This window comes from Rhinolophus ferrumequinum, chromosome 3 (genome assembly GCF_004115265.2).
Source record: "Rhinolophus ferrumequinum isolate MPI-CBG mRhiFer1 chromosome 3, mRhiFer1_v1.p, whole genome shotgun sequence".
In the NCBI taxonomy this organism is placed as follows: Eukaryota; Metazoa; Chordata; class Mammalia; order Chiroptera; family Rhinolophidae; genus Rhinolophus; species Rhinolophus ferrumequinum.
This window is the reverse complement of record NC_046286.1, coordinates 55158095-55175222: the sequence shown is the minus strand read 5'-3', so window position 1 is coordinate 55175222 and position 17128 is coordinate 55158095. Positions and strand designations below refer to the sequence as shown.

The following is a 17128-nucleotide window of genomic DNA, read 5'->3' as shown; positions in this document are numbered from 1 at the left end:
ATGTCAATCAAAAGAAGCTGTTGAAATGTTGGTAATAAAATTTTCAGAGCAAGAGCAAAACAACGCAGGATGTTATGCCTAAACAGAAGCTTTGACAATATAAACACCTATGTTAATCTAAAGCCTTTAATTTTGCAGAAAAATTTTCTCCCATTGTGTGGTGTCATCAGTGAATTTTGTAAAAATTCTGTAAAATTTTGTAAAAATTTTGTAAAAATTTTAGCACTTATACCCATTGTGGATAAGTGGACCACATCCCACATCTGAGCTCAGACCAGGTCAAAGAACAGACACCAGAAGTGAAGTCAGTATATTCAAGGCAGATAGAAGGTTGAGGAGCTAAAAAAGGGGCCAGTGCCCTCCGGTCAAAGATCACCAGGAAACACAACTGTAGGTAAACATATTGGCTTTGTAGGCTCATTGCTGGTGAGGAAGCCTGTATGCCACATGGAACCATAGGTCATCTCAGGAAGAAGAGGGAAAGGCTTCCAAGGCAGAGTGTCTGGAATAGAAAATGTCACCTGACATGAGTGTGGATTTGTCAGAAAAGGGACATAGAAAAAGTCGGCCCTTGTGGCTGGCATGAGTAAGTGAGGTTAGTGGATGGAAATGATTTCTGTGGGGCCTGGCCTTGTAAGGACTCTTGGCTTTGCTCTGAACGAGTTGGAAGCCACTGAGATTTATTCTTAGTAGAGTATGTTTGTAAGGGTAGGAAACAGGCAATACTGATTGATTGGAAGAAGAGGACGCCCAAGTGGAAGACACACTTGGTTTTAACTTCTTTCCGTTGGGATTTTGTGTCATGTTCAGGATTACCTATATTTTAAGATCTATTGAAATGGCAGTTTTTAATAATTGTGTATAAAGTATCATAGACTAATACTTAGTAAGACCTTAAGATGCTTAAAAATAATTTTTTGCTCTTTGATAAACGCATTCAACAAAATGCTAAGTAGCAATCTCTTTTAAATGCTAAACACTTTTATGTTTTGTTTTATATCGGCTCTAGGTGCAAAAGTCAAGAAATAAACAAGTACGAGAATTATTCCCAGATGGTTTTAGTATTCATCATGCAGGAATGCTTCGGCCGGACAGAAATTTGGTTGAAAACTTGTTTTCTAATGGGCATATTAGAGTCCTGGTGTGTACAGCCACGTTGGCCTGGGGTGTGAACCTTCCTGCCCACGCTGTAGTTATTAAGGTAAGAGCTTCCCTTCCTTTTTACATGGATTTGTGGTGTCTTAAAACAAACCTGTGGATTGATTTCTTTAGAGAATTATTGTGAGTTGGCTGCTTCACTGACTTTGAATGTTATTTATATAAGGTCAGAATTATTTTCTCCAAAAGAATCTAGTTTATATTGTGAAAATTTAACTCTATCACAGATGATGAAAGGATTAGTTAAAGTACACTTGTGAGATCTTTCCATATTTGCCTAATTTCAGTGTTCAGCCCATCAGGATTATATTTGTGTGTGTTTATGTAAATTTTTATTAACTTTTGCTCATCTAGGGAACACAAATGTATGACGCAAAAAGAGGCTCCTTTGTTGACCTTGGAATATTAGATGTCATGCAGATATTTGGTCGAGCTGGAAGACCACAATTTGACAAATTTGGGGAAGGAATCATCATAACAACACATGATAAACTCAGCCATTACCTCACTTTGCTCACTCAACAAAACCCCATTGAGAGTCAGTTTCTGGAAAGCCTTGCAGATAACCTAAATGCAGAGGTAAGATCTAATGAGTAAAAGGTTGGCATAGAATCATCAGCTGCAAGAATGACCAAGTAAAATAAAGGTTGGGGTGGTTCTATTTTGTAATATTTAGGAATACAGCTTATGCCAGTATACAGTCATAAGACACAACAAACTGAATGGTGATATTATTGATTAGTTCAGAGTAGTACAGATACAAATGATAACTGATAAGAACTCATTGCTAAAAGTATGTGTGTGTGTCTATATATATATGTGTGTGTATATATATATATATATATATGCATATATATATATATATATAGCATGTTTTGTCATAGGGAAGAAATCTAACCAAAGCTATAAAAACTAGGGAAACAAATAGCAATGACAGCAACTGTATTTGTATTATACTTTTACAAAGTTTTTTATGAAGCATTTTTTAGTTTTTACAAGGTTTATAAAGTTCTTTTATTTTAGTTCATTTGATTAACTTTGTTATACAAAATATGATTGCCAGAGTATTATAATTTGTTTCATGTGTTTATGTAAGTATGTCTGTTTTGTGCTAAGATTTAAATAGCAAACCCTAGAAGCCTAGTTAACATCATAACTGGTAAAAAGGATAAACATTCTTAATTTAAGAGTCTATGTGTCAAACATTCAAATGAGGTTTTACTGTTTTCTTGACATTTTTAATTATTGTTCTGATGTTCCACGCTTTTTTACTTCTATATCCTTTCTTACATTTAAAGTTGATTCAAAGAATTTTTGAAAGTAAGAGGGATATAAATATTAAAGAGATGAATAAATGAAATATTTACAATGAAATATTATTTGTGTACAAGCCCTATATCAGGTACTTCTTAAACAATTTATAGAAATTTCACTTACATTCTATTGATGTTATTTATAGTCTTTTTAGAGGATGAAAATCATGCTCACTCTGCAGTGCCGTGTTAGGGAGCATATAGTCCAAAGGGAAGAAAAAGAACAACAACAATAACAACAAAACCCACAGTGCAATAATGTTGGAAAGCGATAAGTTCTATAGGACGAGAAAGAACTTTTCGCCCCAGGCTGTCAGGAAAGGCTTTGCTCAGAAAGACGGTAAAATTTGGTCTGGCTTCAGAAGGCTAGATAAGGTTTGGACGATCTGGTTGGAAGTTAGAAAAAGTCATAAAAGATGCTGGTTTCTACTATCATAATTACAAAAATTAAAAAAAAAGATTAGGAAATAAGTTTTGACTCTAAAGAAAATATTGTAGATCAATTTCAAACCTCATTGCCTACCTACTATGATTGGTTTAAAAATTAGTTCTTTGGTCAATAGTACCTACGATGGAATAGTCTGTTGTACAAGGATAGTAATAGTAGCAGTCTACCGAGAACCAGTTAAATCCGGGACTCTGCTGGGTGCTTCTTATATATTCTATCACTCTCTCAATATTCCTGCTAAGTAGATACTACTGTCCTCAGAGAGATATGCAACTGACCCAAAGGTCATTTAGCTACTAATGTTTGGGACTAGTATTCAAACTCAGATCTGTTTAACTCCAGACCTAGGCTTTTCCTTATAGCCTAGAGATCTGTTACATTATAGGAAATGAAGTAAGTTAAAGGTGAATACATTTCTCTGTATGAATACCTACCATTTGCTTTCTTCTAAGACCAGGAGTGAACATTTTTCAAATTGGTAGTCATAGTTCTCTGACTTACAATAAAAATCAAGGCTCTTTTATGTAATTTTTCTAGAAAAGCATATCAAGGAAAACTATATCTTCATAAACTTAGGATTACTGTCCTTGATAGCTTTCTGTAAGTGGTAAACACAAGGTGATGATGTTATGCAGAAGACACAAGGGGAGTAAAATCCTGCTCTTGTCCTCAAGGAATACTTTTTCTTAGGAACTATAAAATACCATCAGTGCAACTATTGGTCAAGTCCTGAGAAATTAAAACTAAATTGTTGTCCATAGATTCATTCACATCCTATTCATAAAGTACTTACTAGGTATCTCATTTTTAGAAATGTCAACTATAACCATTAATTCCATAAAGGGCATTCAAATAATGAAACATATATCTTGATTTTTTTAGCTAATATGGTGAAATATAGGCATTACTAAAATTTCTTTCTCACATTTTGGTCTACTGGAATAGCTCCCAATTTAAGTACATTTTATTCTTAAGAAAACAAACTCCCTTAAATTATATTTGAGTGTGAAATTAAATTTGGAATCTGTGGAAATCAAGTGTGAAATTAGTTTATAAAAGGAATGTGTGCTGTGTTCTTAAAGTAATGGATTTTTAAGTCTTCCGACTCCTAAAATATTTGCAAGACTATACAGTGGCAGTGATCACCATAAAGGTCATGTTAGATTAGGAATGTTGCATCTGCTAATATATTTGATAACATGAGTGTCGGTTCTGACCATTAGTTTAGAAGAACTGGAGAAAATACAAACCTATTGCGAGGCATCTTTGTTGATTAATGCCTAATGGGGCTGACTCCCTAATGCTAATGCCAAAAGGTTGCAAATCCCAGCCCTGTATAATGCTGCTTAATTTTACACTAGGAGAAAAACTGAAGCAAGTTTGAGGCTTATTAAAATTTATTCAGCAGACATTACTGGGTCCCTGCTCTGTGCCAGCCCCCTGTAGTCCATACTTTAAAATATGTTGGTTTTTCTATATAACCAGACATCCATTCCTTATATGGAGACACTCCCATCTATGCAGGACATAGTACAAACACCTTGTCCTTAGATTTGAGGCCTCCACAATCTGACCAACCTTCCCCAGTCTGGCTGTGGTTACTCTCCAGCACAGTTCTGCCCTACACGAGCTCTTACTGTACTCACTTCACCTCTGAAGTCCTAATTTTCCCGTTTACAGAATAGGGATAATCTCACTGGACTGTTGTGAAAACTTAACAAATGTCTGTACCACATTGATATTCAGGAAAAGATTGTATAATTTACCATTGTTTTACTCAGCCCCATTTGTACTTACTTCCAACACTCACATTTTAGTTGAATAAATAAATGAACGAATGGTAGCATAAATTTTTTATGTATTTAGTAAATTTTACTTACTAAAGGAGTTTTTATATACATACATATACTCATGATGATTATATTTGCTTATTTAGTTTTTATATGATTTCAGCCAGTTTTAAAAAAACATAAAATAAGCAACTAAAATAATTTTAAGACTAACGTTTATGTATGTAACTTAGATACAAAGTGATACTTTGAGCCTTACTTCTAAATTAGAAAATTGGGGGTGGATTTTTTTTCCCTCTTTTACTTCACAGAGCATAAGGCGGTATTACACTGTATACTAATGGCACTTTTGTAAGTTTCACATATTAGGTGTTTTTCTTTAAAAGAAACTTTGAATACATATTATGTGCTAAGCACTGTATATATGGTGGTTTCATATATGTCATCTTAATTACATAGGTCTCATCTACAAGATTGGTGAAATTTTTGAGACCGTGGACCACGCTCTGTTAGTTACCATATCCATTGTGCTTTATGTGGTACAGTCTTGTGATTGACTAACTATATAATTACTGAGATGAATGGATAAATTTCAAAGAAATACTGTGAAAATTTCTTATTTTAGAAAAGGCTCCTATACTAAGTAGCCACTAGGTGACAGCAAATATTTACAGGTAAATTTTAATTTTTGTCACTAGGTGGCAATCTAGGATTAATCTCAAAATATGATGTACCATCATAAATTTTCATTCATTTTTCTAGGTAGTCTGTTTCTTTTTGGTGAACATTTAGAAGACTTGCATTACTTGATTCGATCTTCGACACCTACTTCTTCCTTTCCTTTTAATCTTATCGTTAGTGGCAATAGATAATTACTTATTAATGTTAATTTATTGAGTCTGATTTAGAAAATAATAGCGTTTATTTTATTTTGTATAAAACTTTCTACTCTTAGGAGTTGCATGATATTATTTTAAGATATCTATAGCTCATAAGGGAGTTAACACAATTTTGGCTGTCAAACAGTAGAATCACAAATGGGGAATGTTGTTGGATTTTTAGCCATATCATTAAAACTAGTTTCCTTTACCTTAAGCAGACTAGAAAATGTTTAACTGTGTTACTTATAAATATTTACAAAGTGTTGTACAACTCCTTCCTTGGCTAAATTTTAGTTCTTACTACTTTTCATTTTGTGGGAAGTGTTACAGTTCACATTTTAGGAAATGTATCTATTTACCTACATAGGGGATGGTTTAGTCATTTGTAAATACATTAGTCGAAATTTATTTTTTCCAGCTCTCCATAATTGACATATGACATTGTGTAAGTTTAAGATGTACAGTGCAATAAATTGGTACATGTATATATTGTGAAATGTTTACCACGATAGTTAATACACACATCCTTCACCTCACATAAGGACCATTTTGTTATTGTTGTTGTTGTGATGAGAACATTAGGCTCTGCTCTCATAGCAACTTTCAAGTATACAATACAGTACTGACTATAGTCACCATGCTGTACATTAGACACCCGGAACTTACCCATCTTATAACTGAAAGTTTGTACCCCCTGACCAACGTCTCCCTATTTCCCTCTTCCCTCAGCCCCTAGCAACCACTATTACTCTCTGTTTCTATGAGTTTGATGTTTTTAGATTATACATACAAGTGAGGTCATACAGTATTTGTCATTCTGTCTGACTTATTTTAAGATAGTGTAAATTTAAAAGTAAACAGATTCTGCCTTATCATGTTTTTACTTTTTGTTATTTCTCTATTTAATGGCTAATAGTATGATGTAATATTATAATGATACTTAGCTATAGCTCATCTTCAACTAACTAAAATAGCTAAGTAAAGTATTCACATGTTTATTTCACAAAGTTATGTAGAATTTAAAATTGTAATGTAGGAGTAAAGCAAACATAAAAGTTTTTATTTTTTTTATATTTAGTACTAAAATCAGAGGGTTTGTTTTTCCTTTTTTTCTTTTAAAATTTAATAATTTAGGTGGAGAGCATCTGTCCTCCTTTGATTAAAATATTAAGATGTTAAAATTATTTTTTGAGCTGCAGGTTCAAGAAATATACAAGTATGAAGTTTCACTATTTGGATAAATTTTTAAATTAAAATGAACACTTTAAGTACAAGCAAAATGACTATCTATAGATCCAATGGCTAAGGATATGTATTTTTAAGAAAATTTTTTATTGCAAGTCTGTGTTAGAATCATTTTCTAACAATTCCCTTTTCTTTATTACACAGATCTTACATGTCATTGTGTTTTTAAATTAACTTTAGGTTTTATTGTTATATTATAAAGCTATATTGAAAATTATATTTCCTTTTAGAATATAATGTAAAGAATTACCCAGTGCTTATTATACTTCAGATATATAGACATCTACTTTTTCCATAAGTTTTAAGTACCAATAAAAAGTTAAAACCATTCCCCGTTCCTGTATGATTTTTTAAAAGTGTATGTATTATTAATATATATAAATCTCAATAAAATATGCTTTGTTATTGTGCAGAAATGATGGCATTTTCCATTCTGTTCATGTTGTATATTTATACTTGCCATCTTTAGAGGTAAAAACTAATGTTACATCCTCTGTTGTTTTGGTAATGACAGTACACAGAATCACAACAAAGAGGGATAGAATTGGCAATATTGTATTTTGATTGTGGTGCACTTACATTTTCAATTTTCAGTAGTGTGGTCACATAAAATAAAATCAAAAGAAAAATGAAACAAGATGAAGAAAAATGAATACCAAAAATGTTTCTACTGTTATATACAATTAAACTCAATTTAGGGAAAACTAATCAAATGCCATAATCTGTAGTAAGTTCAGTTTTGGAAGATAGCATTTCTAATGTACTGTTCCCAATTAAATGAGGCAGGACTGATTTTTTAATTAATTGGAGTAGTGCATGTCCAATAATAATGCTTGCCTTCTTTTAAATACAGCGTATTGATGTGTTTTAAAAACTTAACTTTTGAAAAAATGATCTTTGATGTATGTTTATATTCAACTTTAATGCATTAGTTTAATTTTGGTTATATTTTTGACTTACAGATTGCTCTGGGAACAGTTACTAATGTGGAAGAAGCAGTGAAGTGGATAAGTTACACTTATCTTTATGTGCGGATGAGAGCAAATCCATTAGTGTATGGCATCAGTCACAAGGCTTATCAGGTAGAAAACTCATTTATAAAAAAAGAAAATCAAACCTTCTTTTTGGTTTTGTAATCCTTTCATGCTATGAGGATAAATATTTGCTACTTCTGCCTCATCTGAAAAGAGTAAGGTATCTGGAAGAAAAACAAAGAGCTGTAATCTTTTTTAGAAAATACTGAGGAAAATTAAATTTGCCCCCTATTTATTTCACTTTATTTATAATATCTCTCTTCCCACTGATACTAATAACTTCATCTTTATATTATTATCAATCTATTATTCACATACAATTTGTTATTTCCATTGAATACTAATACTTTGCTGTGTTTTTGTTTTTTTTTTTAACCAAGGTAAATTTAGTATTTGGACTACTCCTGACATGAAATAACTTACAGACCACCTGTAATAATAGGCTAATGTTATATGCAGTCTATTCTTCTTCTCAAGTCCCTCTAAACCCTTATTTCTAAATTAAAAGGTGGCATTCATGAGTTATTATCTTAACAGTTTGGTGGTTGGGATTAGTTCCACTGTGCGCATAGACTGAGATCAGATACATGTAGTAGGAGCTCTTTTTAGGAGCGTTACACTTGTGTGCCACATGGCTTACAGATTCTGTGAGATCTCGTCTTTTCTTTAGAACTCTGCTTTTTACACTGTAAACACTTCCTAATTACATAAAGAACCCTGTTGTTGTCTAATGAAAACATTATTTTACCATCATATGGATATTCACTAGTGTTAAGTCAAAATTAACAAGGAAGCTGAATTTAACTTAGAATTGTAGTTTTCCTGCATTAACTGATAACTTAGTTTTCATTTATATTCTGTTGTGTTATCAAAGCAGTTGCCAATCTTGTTTCTCTTCCTTTTTCCTTTTCCTATACAGCAGATTTGACCATGGGAAAATTGAAACGTAAGACTTAGGAGGGAAAAACAATAAGAAAAACAGCAGCAACAACTAGTTCTGAAGCTATTAATCTGAAATCATTATGTTTTTATGCTTAGGTTTACTGTAATTGGGATTTAACTACCTTTTTTCTCAGTTAAAATATGTCCTATTCCTCAAATGGACATTTTCTTTTACAGCCAAGTTGTTGTCCATTATAAAATCTAGGTGCATTATAACCTGTAACCTTAAAAGTTTTAAGGAATATGACAGTAGCTATTCTCATCACAAATGTGAATTTGTGAAAATAGTCAATGGCACTATGAAAATATACTGAAGGGGTAAAAGAAAACAAAACACATGTATTCTTATGGGCTAAGCTATCTCAATTCTTGGAGCAAGATAAACGCAGCAATTGATGTTTTAAGTACTAGGTTAATATCAGAAGTCATTTTTCTATAATTTTCTAGTATAAAGAAAGTGAATTTTTTTATTCTGAGATGTGTAGTTTTACTACCTTCACAGTTCAGAGAATTTTACCTTCCTGTTTTTTTTTAACCTACGTGTTTTCATTTTATTACTCAATATGAATTTGCAACTACTATACTCATGTGAATCAACACAGATCATGCAGTTTAACATATTTTTAATGGTTTAGTAATATGTGATTAATAAAATGTTTCCATAAGATGAACCTGACATATACAGTTTATCACTTGTAGCAAATAACTAGGACTTTTTGTATTTGCTAATATGATTCTTGACTCTGTCATACTTCCCTGCAGCTGATTATTCCTTTGCCTCATTTTTCTGATTTTTAAATTTGTTTGAGCTGTATACCACCCCGCCCTTCCCTTTAATGGTCATATTCCATTTTATTGATCAGAGAACGATCTTTAGGACCTGGCATGTGCGCATGTGTGTGTGTATGTGTATACATATATTCACACACGCACATTATCGTAACAAGAAAACTTGTTAATAAATATTCTTTCTTCTTAGAAAAGACTGTAATACAATAGTTTCAAAACTATTCAAAAATTCATTATCACATTATTTTACTCTTTGCTGCTATTATTACCATTACTATTATTATTATTATTACTATTATTATTGCTAAGAAAATGGGTTTTCCCACCGTGAGTGATGAAAACTGCTAAAACACTAAAACCATACTTTTGAAAGGATCACTTTGCATATTTTTTTTGTATATTTTAACTTTGACAGAGGGGAAAGCACCCTCACTGTCATTTCTCTGAATACTGATAAAGTAAGAATACAGTTTGATATTTTTAAATCCCTATTTATTTTAGTGTGTGAGGGAGAAGACAATGATATTTTTCTTATAGCTGGTTTCTGATCTTTATGATCGTAAAGATTATAAGACCATGTAAGAATTTTAGATTCCAAAATATTACTGTCTGAAGATAATATACAGATTGATGATTTTAATGAATTTTATAGCTTCATTCCATTCAAACCAAGTAAATTTGGGATTATATGGTTTATTTAAGGGAGTAAAATATTTTCTATTTATGTCCTAAATTTATAAAAATATACTTCGTTAAAAATTATAATAAAAATTTTATTTGAATTAAAACATCAACAAAAATTTTAACTTTCATAAATAGGTATAGGGGACTCTCTAAAGAAATAGGATGACTACCTAAAAGAAACATTCAAATGTTTATATTTTTTCTCTATAGATTGACCCGACATTAGCAAAGCATCGAGAACAGTTGGTCATTGAAGTTGGACGAAAACTAGACAAAGCTAGGATGATTCGTTTTGAGGAGCGAACTGGATATTTTTCCTCAACTGATTTGGGTAGAACCGCCAGCCACTACTATATTAAATACAGCACCGTTGAGGTATTATACTGAGTGGGACAAATACAATCATATGTTTGCTATTAGATGCAAATACTTTGTAGATATCAACACATAGCATTAATGCAAAATAACAAAAGCTACTAATTGAACAAAATGCTTTTGTCTCCTATGAATTCAATAACAAATACTCAGTAAAGACAAGAAAAAAAATAACACTTAGAATTTTAAGAACCTTCTTGCCATCTGTTCACACTCAAGCCTAAACAGTTGAGCATGTTGGTGGAACCTACAGAATGAATGCCTGAATGATTTTAAGTGGGAAGTGATAACTTAATAATATCATTGAAGAAAAAGTTGAGAAGTTAATTGCAGGTAATTGGTAAACACTGACCAAAGAAGACTTAGAAAAACTAATAAAATTATCAACCTAGCTGTACCATTTGGGCAATTTAAGAGATTTTTGAAGAAAATTTTGACTACGTAATTATAGCCTTGCTTGTTGCCTTTTAACAGTCTTATGTAAGACTAGGTATCACTATAATACTTACAGTTTAAAGAGTACATGCATGTCTTCATGTGTATTTAACGTATATGTATGTGCATACATATATTAATACATGGGAAAACTTAGCAGTGATTACCTGTGAAGAAGACTTAAGTTTGAAGAGAAGGTGATGGGTTAAGGTGAATTTTCACTCTTTATTCTTATAGAGAGAAAGTTTGGATTTTTTTCTTATATTCATTTTAAGTTTTGTACTTAGAGTTGTCTTTAAAATGGAAAAGTAATAAAAATCATAAAGTGAAATTTCTTCAGCTATATGAAAACCTAGCCCTATGTGAAACCTAAGTTTTGTACTTATTTAACATGTGCTTATGTGTATAGAAGGTTTCAGAAACATTTTCATGTGCCTACCAGCTTTTCCCCATCTTTTCTCAAACTTTGTATTTGTATAGCACTTCAGGTTTCTTCAAAGCCTTTTAACATACATTCTCTCAAAAATGTGATATGTTGATTCCTCAACTGAAAACATTTTCTGTACATTCTACTGCTTTCATCACCTATTCACATCCACTCATTTTGTCCACTGAGTAACCTTTCTTTCTCATTTGTCTACCTGGTCATGTGTTGGTGCCAAACTACTTCTTAAGCCTGTTTGCAGCTGTCTTTCAGGAACTGTAGACTTTCTTCAGCTTTGTTTTTATTTGTATGGCCTTCTGTTGATTTTTTTCTTCCCAGTTTTCCGAATTTCTATATTCCCTCACTAGTAATATTTTGGTATCTTCACCAGACTCTTTAGGTTAAATATTTTTAGTTATTCCTCTCTGAATTTTATATGATATATAGTCATCTTAAATTTAGTGAGTGGTACAGATATCCATATCCCCATGCCGAAAATGAGCCAAAACTGTAATGTTATGCTGAACATGGTTTTACATATCTAACGTAGGTTTCATTAATTGATTTTATTGCTCTTTTTGTTTCTTAAGGTCCTCTAGCTAATTATGTTTTAGGAATATTTTTTGTCCTTGATGAATTTGATGATGTATAAAGCAATAATTTGGAATAGTATGCCACAGACATCATAACTCTGCATTGTCTAGGGTTCAAATGTTCTTTGAGAATATGTGATTTATAGTCACATTTTTAATTTAAAATATTTTACTGGACCTGTTTTAATCAAATATAACACTTACTTCGATAGACCTTCAATGAACTCTTTGATGCTCACAAAACAGAAAGTGATATCCTTGCTATAGTCTCCAAAGCTGAAGAATTTGATCAAATCAAGGTAAGATTATTTAAAGCTTGAATCAAACACATATAACATATATGCATTCACTCATTTATAAAAGCTTGTAAGTAATTGTTATTCTTGATATTAAGCTGTATGGCACGTCACATCTGGAATACTAGAAAATGCTCTTCCATTTATCAACAATGTCCACTATCCTAGATTATGGTATTATGTCATACCTGACACCATTCTATTCTCTCTACTGCAAATCAAATATAATTTAAGTAGATTTTGCAATAATGAAACTATCGGAGAATATAATGTATAGATTTTTGTTTACTTGCAATTGTAAGGTTCACTAAAGAAAATATGAAGGACATACATGATTCAAACTTACATATGAATTTTCTGTACCCATATTATAATTTAATCTTATTAACAGTGAAAACTTTAATACTTTGAATCATAGTACTTCATAGATTTAAGCTGTGAATGTGTTATCCCATATAAAAATACATGACTGTAATGAATGCATCTGAAGATAATTCAAGTTTGCCCTAATCCATTTGGGCAGAGGTTTTACTCTGGTCAAATAAAAAATGAAATCTCATCAATTGAAAGATGGTGAGGTCAGATGATTTAATTTTTGTAGCATATCAAATTTTGATATGTCAATGGCAACTTTAATATTGGTGATGAATAATGAAATGTAATTATACCAGCCTCACTATAGTTTCTTATTCTATGTAATTAGCTACCTGTGACAAAAATTATTATTTTAGTAGACAAAAGGAAAATGGAAAAAAAATCAAATGGAAACTTTAAAAGCATGCAATGTAGTTTAATTTTAATATAAAAGTGTCAGTGAATCAACCCAAATAATCTACAAAAACATTGCTTCTTCCAGGTCAGAGAAGAGGAAATAGAGGAGTTAGATACCTTATTAAATAATTTCTGTGAACTCTCAGCTCCTGGAGGTGTAGAGAACAATTATGGGAAAATAAATATCCTACTTCAAACTTATATCAGCCGAGGAGAGATGGACAGTTTCTCCCTTATATCAGATTCTGCATATGTTGCACAGGTACGACTATTAATCCCTTCCCATTTTTTTTCTTCCTTGTTTTCTTTTAGAGATGCAGGAATTAATTCATGCTATACTGTGAATATATTGCATTATGTCATGCTACCAAGTTACTATTTTATCTTAGAACTAGTTCTGTTTAATTTGTACAACTTTTATGCCATCTATGTTGTTACATCAGAAATGGGAGTGAGATTTGGTGTTTAGCTTGGCTCTTTTTAATACTGCTGTTGTTTTTATTTTAGAGTTTATAAATACCAATATCTGATTTTTTTTTTTGCTTTAAATGATAAAGTTCATTACTTTTACTTATAAAGGGCAATAAAACAAGAATATTACAAGCAGAGAAAAAAGATTGCGAAACCATTGTAGTTTTCCCCAAATGTTAGAAATATGAACAAACAAATTTTTTTACCATTAAATAAGGCTTTATAAATATACCTCAGACCATAGATTCAGTACAAGTCTCTGATTTAAACAAAAAAAAATCTCTCTTCCCTACTGTTAATGGTTAAAAATCAAGGACTGAAAGAAAATTATTCCCTAAATTGCAGCTTGTTAAATGTATGTTTTTTAAAATACGATAAATAAAATGTTGTAATATTTATATGTTTACATTCAAGCCTCAAGGTGAAGTAAAATAGATTGTTTTGCAATATTTACCTTTCAAATGAGAAGTTTCCTTTACAGACATACATTTCTTAAAAATATTCTATACCTTAAAAGAATACCTTTTTTTCTTTTTTGAATAATGTATCATCTAAGTTAAGGAGAAATAACACCTTAATCTTATTTTAAATATAGAAACTATTGTACTATGTATCTTATGTTTGTAATTTTGTTCAAAGACAATATAAAAAAAAGTATGTTTGTGTTAGATTATTATAAACAGCCATGAATACTCAGGAATGCTTTGATACAACTATAAACATGAAATATTTACAAACATGAACCAAGATATGTTGGTAAACAATTTGAATGAATGTAGTAACTTAAAGTAACCAAGAAACCAGGTGACGATTTCATATGCTATATAAAGTAAATCTGGGTGTGATGAAAACTTTTTGTTTTTTGGCATCTTGTATAGCATGTTTCTGCCATAGAAAATGTATATATATTCTCTAAACCTATACCTTCTATAGGATTCATTGTTTTGACTTATTTTGTTTATGTATTTTCCTGAAAAATAATATAATATTGTAATTTTATATTTTCTAATGATTTTATATTGAAATAGTGATTTAACTAAAATGTAAAGCTTTACTGGGTTGTGGATGAATAATCTGGCCACATTTCTGCTTGATTCAAGATTAGAAGATACTTACCAGAGAGTGATAACGAATTACAATATAAAAGTTATGGTTTCTTCATGATTGGTTCCTAGAAAGTCAATCTCAGAACATTAAGGTTATATCTCAAAGCATCCCTGATTTTTCTCAAATACATGTTATAGGTTTATCATCATTGACTGCATTAGATAAATTGTTGTTGAGTTTATTTATATTTTAATTTTAAGCCATCAGTAGTTCCACAAGCTCTGTGCAATGGCACTTCCTTCTATATTTCTGAAACTTTATTCTATCAGCCTCTAAAATAAATTTTTGGCTCAAGTAGCCTACGATTTTATAAAAGAGCCTATATTTAGCTTCTCTAAACTGTACATCAGAGATTTTGATCATTATTCCCACTCAATTTATATCATTCCAGATAAAATATCTTGTTTATATCTTGTCACATGGGATTTCTCCTTCCATTCCTTTTAGCTTTGAGGGAAAACTGTAGATTCTGAAATATACCATATTTCCCTAAAAATAAGACCTTGCCAGACAATCAGCTCTAATGCGTCTTTTGGAGCAAAAATTAATATAAGACCCGGTATTATATTGTATTACATTACATTACATAAGACCCAGTCTTATATAAGACCCGGTATTATATAAGACCCGGTATTATATATTATTATATTACAATATATATTTTATATTATATTATATTATATTATATTTAATATAAGACCGGGTCTTATTTTACTATAAGTACTTATACTTATATTAATATAAGTACCGGTCTTATATTAATTTTTGCTCCAAAAGATGCATTAGAACTGATTGTCCGGCTAGGTCTTATTTTTGGGGAACAAGTATAAATTATATACATTCAAACCCAGTTGGGAAAATAAGCCAGGCAGTTTTTCACAAAAGCAAATGGGAATGATGTAGGAAGACCTATTTGATACACATAATAATCAAAATGTTCATTTTATTTATCATTATCTGGGCCTAATAAGAGCCATCCTGTCATTATTAATGGGTATCAGAACTATCTTCATACTTCTAAATACATTTTTGTTCTTAAATGTCTACTAATGCAACAAAATGTCAATTTGTCAAAAGACAGGTACACATTTCATATAAAATAAAACTGAAGTTCATATCTCTTATGATCATAATTTCAGATTTTCAAGTCAAATCATCTGCTATAATTTTGACCAGATTAAAAATTCTTCATTTTCAAATACAGATATCATTAGGTATTATGTCTCCAGGTTCATGACTTTAAAAACAATTTTTAATAAAACAATCTGGGAAGTTAATGATAGAGAGAAGGAGCCAAAACAAATGCAGACTAACTGCAAAGGTGTAAAAAAAGTCTTCAGTCATTGTAACTTTCTATATGTCTATTAATGAAGTTATTCTCAGACCACTGAATTTGAAATCTTGTAATTAAGTTTGGAATTGTTTAGACCTGGCTTTGAATAGATACTCTGACACCTACTATCTGTGTGACCTTGGTGAAATTATTAACCTCACCAAGATTCAGTATCTTCATCTGTAAAGTTATAATATCAGAACCAATCAAATGCAATTGTTAAATTAGATAATATACGTAAAGCAGTTAACATATTGCTTAGTTAATCGGAAGCCATTAATATGGGTAACTGCACTCATCAGTATTTCCTTTGTCACCCTTCTCTCACTAACTTTTCTCCCTGACTGGATTCCAAAGTCTTCCTTATTTCCCTAAATAGCCTTATAAACGTAATCATTTCACTATACTAAGCTTTTATATTCGAGATGGCCTCAATAGCCTCCTAAACACTTTGCATGCCTTTTGTCTCTTCTTACTTCCTTCGTAGTTAGGGGGTGTAGAGAGGAGCTTTCTTAGAACTTAGAAATAAGGCTACTCTTTGAAAGTTAAACATGATAATGTCCACATAACGGAGGTGATTATTCTTGTGTAGAAATAATAAAGATAATTAGGGTCATATAAAAATAAATGTTGCCACAATATTAAAGGATGCAGCTGGACAGACTTCTTTTGAAACTGAATAATAAAGTTATTGACAGATTTAAAAGTACATGTTACCTAAGCGCCAGTCCCCACTTTTTATTCTTCAGAATGCAGCTAGAATTGTCCGTGCTCTTTTTGAAATTGCTTTGAGGAAACGTTGGCCCGCCATGACCTACAAGCTCCTGAATCTTAGTAAAGTCATCGACAAGAGGCTGTGGGGTTGGGCTAGCCCTTTGAGACAGTTTTCAGTCTTACCACCACACATTCTGACAAGATTAGAAGAAAAAAATCTTACTGTGGATAAGCTGAAAGACATGAGGAAAGATGAAATAGGTAAGAAGGAAGCAAAAATGTTTTAATGTATTGTTCTGTGCACATAAAATATTTTACCAGATGT

General features: G+C 31.4%; 1 protein-coding gene across 3 annotated transcripts in view; it reads left to right on the top strand.

The window, feature by feature from the left end:
- ASCC3 (activating signal cointegrator 1 complex subunit 3) overlaps window positions 1-17128 on the top strand; it is a 288105-nt gene that overhangs the window by 166481 nt on the left and 104496 nt on the right. For 2 of the 3 annotated variants that reach the window (XM_033099400.1, XM_033099394.1), the window contains exons 15-21: window positions 1010-1201; window positions 1513-1737; window positions 7798-7917; window positions 10495-10659; window positions 12324-12410; window positions 13264-13440; window positions 16839-17064. In XM_033099400.1, the coding sequence (XP_032955291.1) occupies window positions 1010-1201; window positions 1513-1737; window positions 7798-7917; window positions 10495-10659; window positions 12324-12410; window positions 13264-13440; window positions 16839-17064 (1192 nt within the window). The remainder of the gene's footprint in view (window positions 1-1009; window positions 1202-1512; window positions 1738-7797; window positions 7918-10494; window positions 10660-12323; window positions 12411-13263; window positions 13441-16838; window positions 17065-17128) is intronic. The other variant, XM_033099410.1, reaches the window with a different exon arrangement.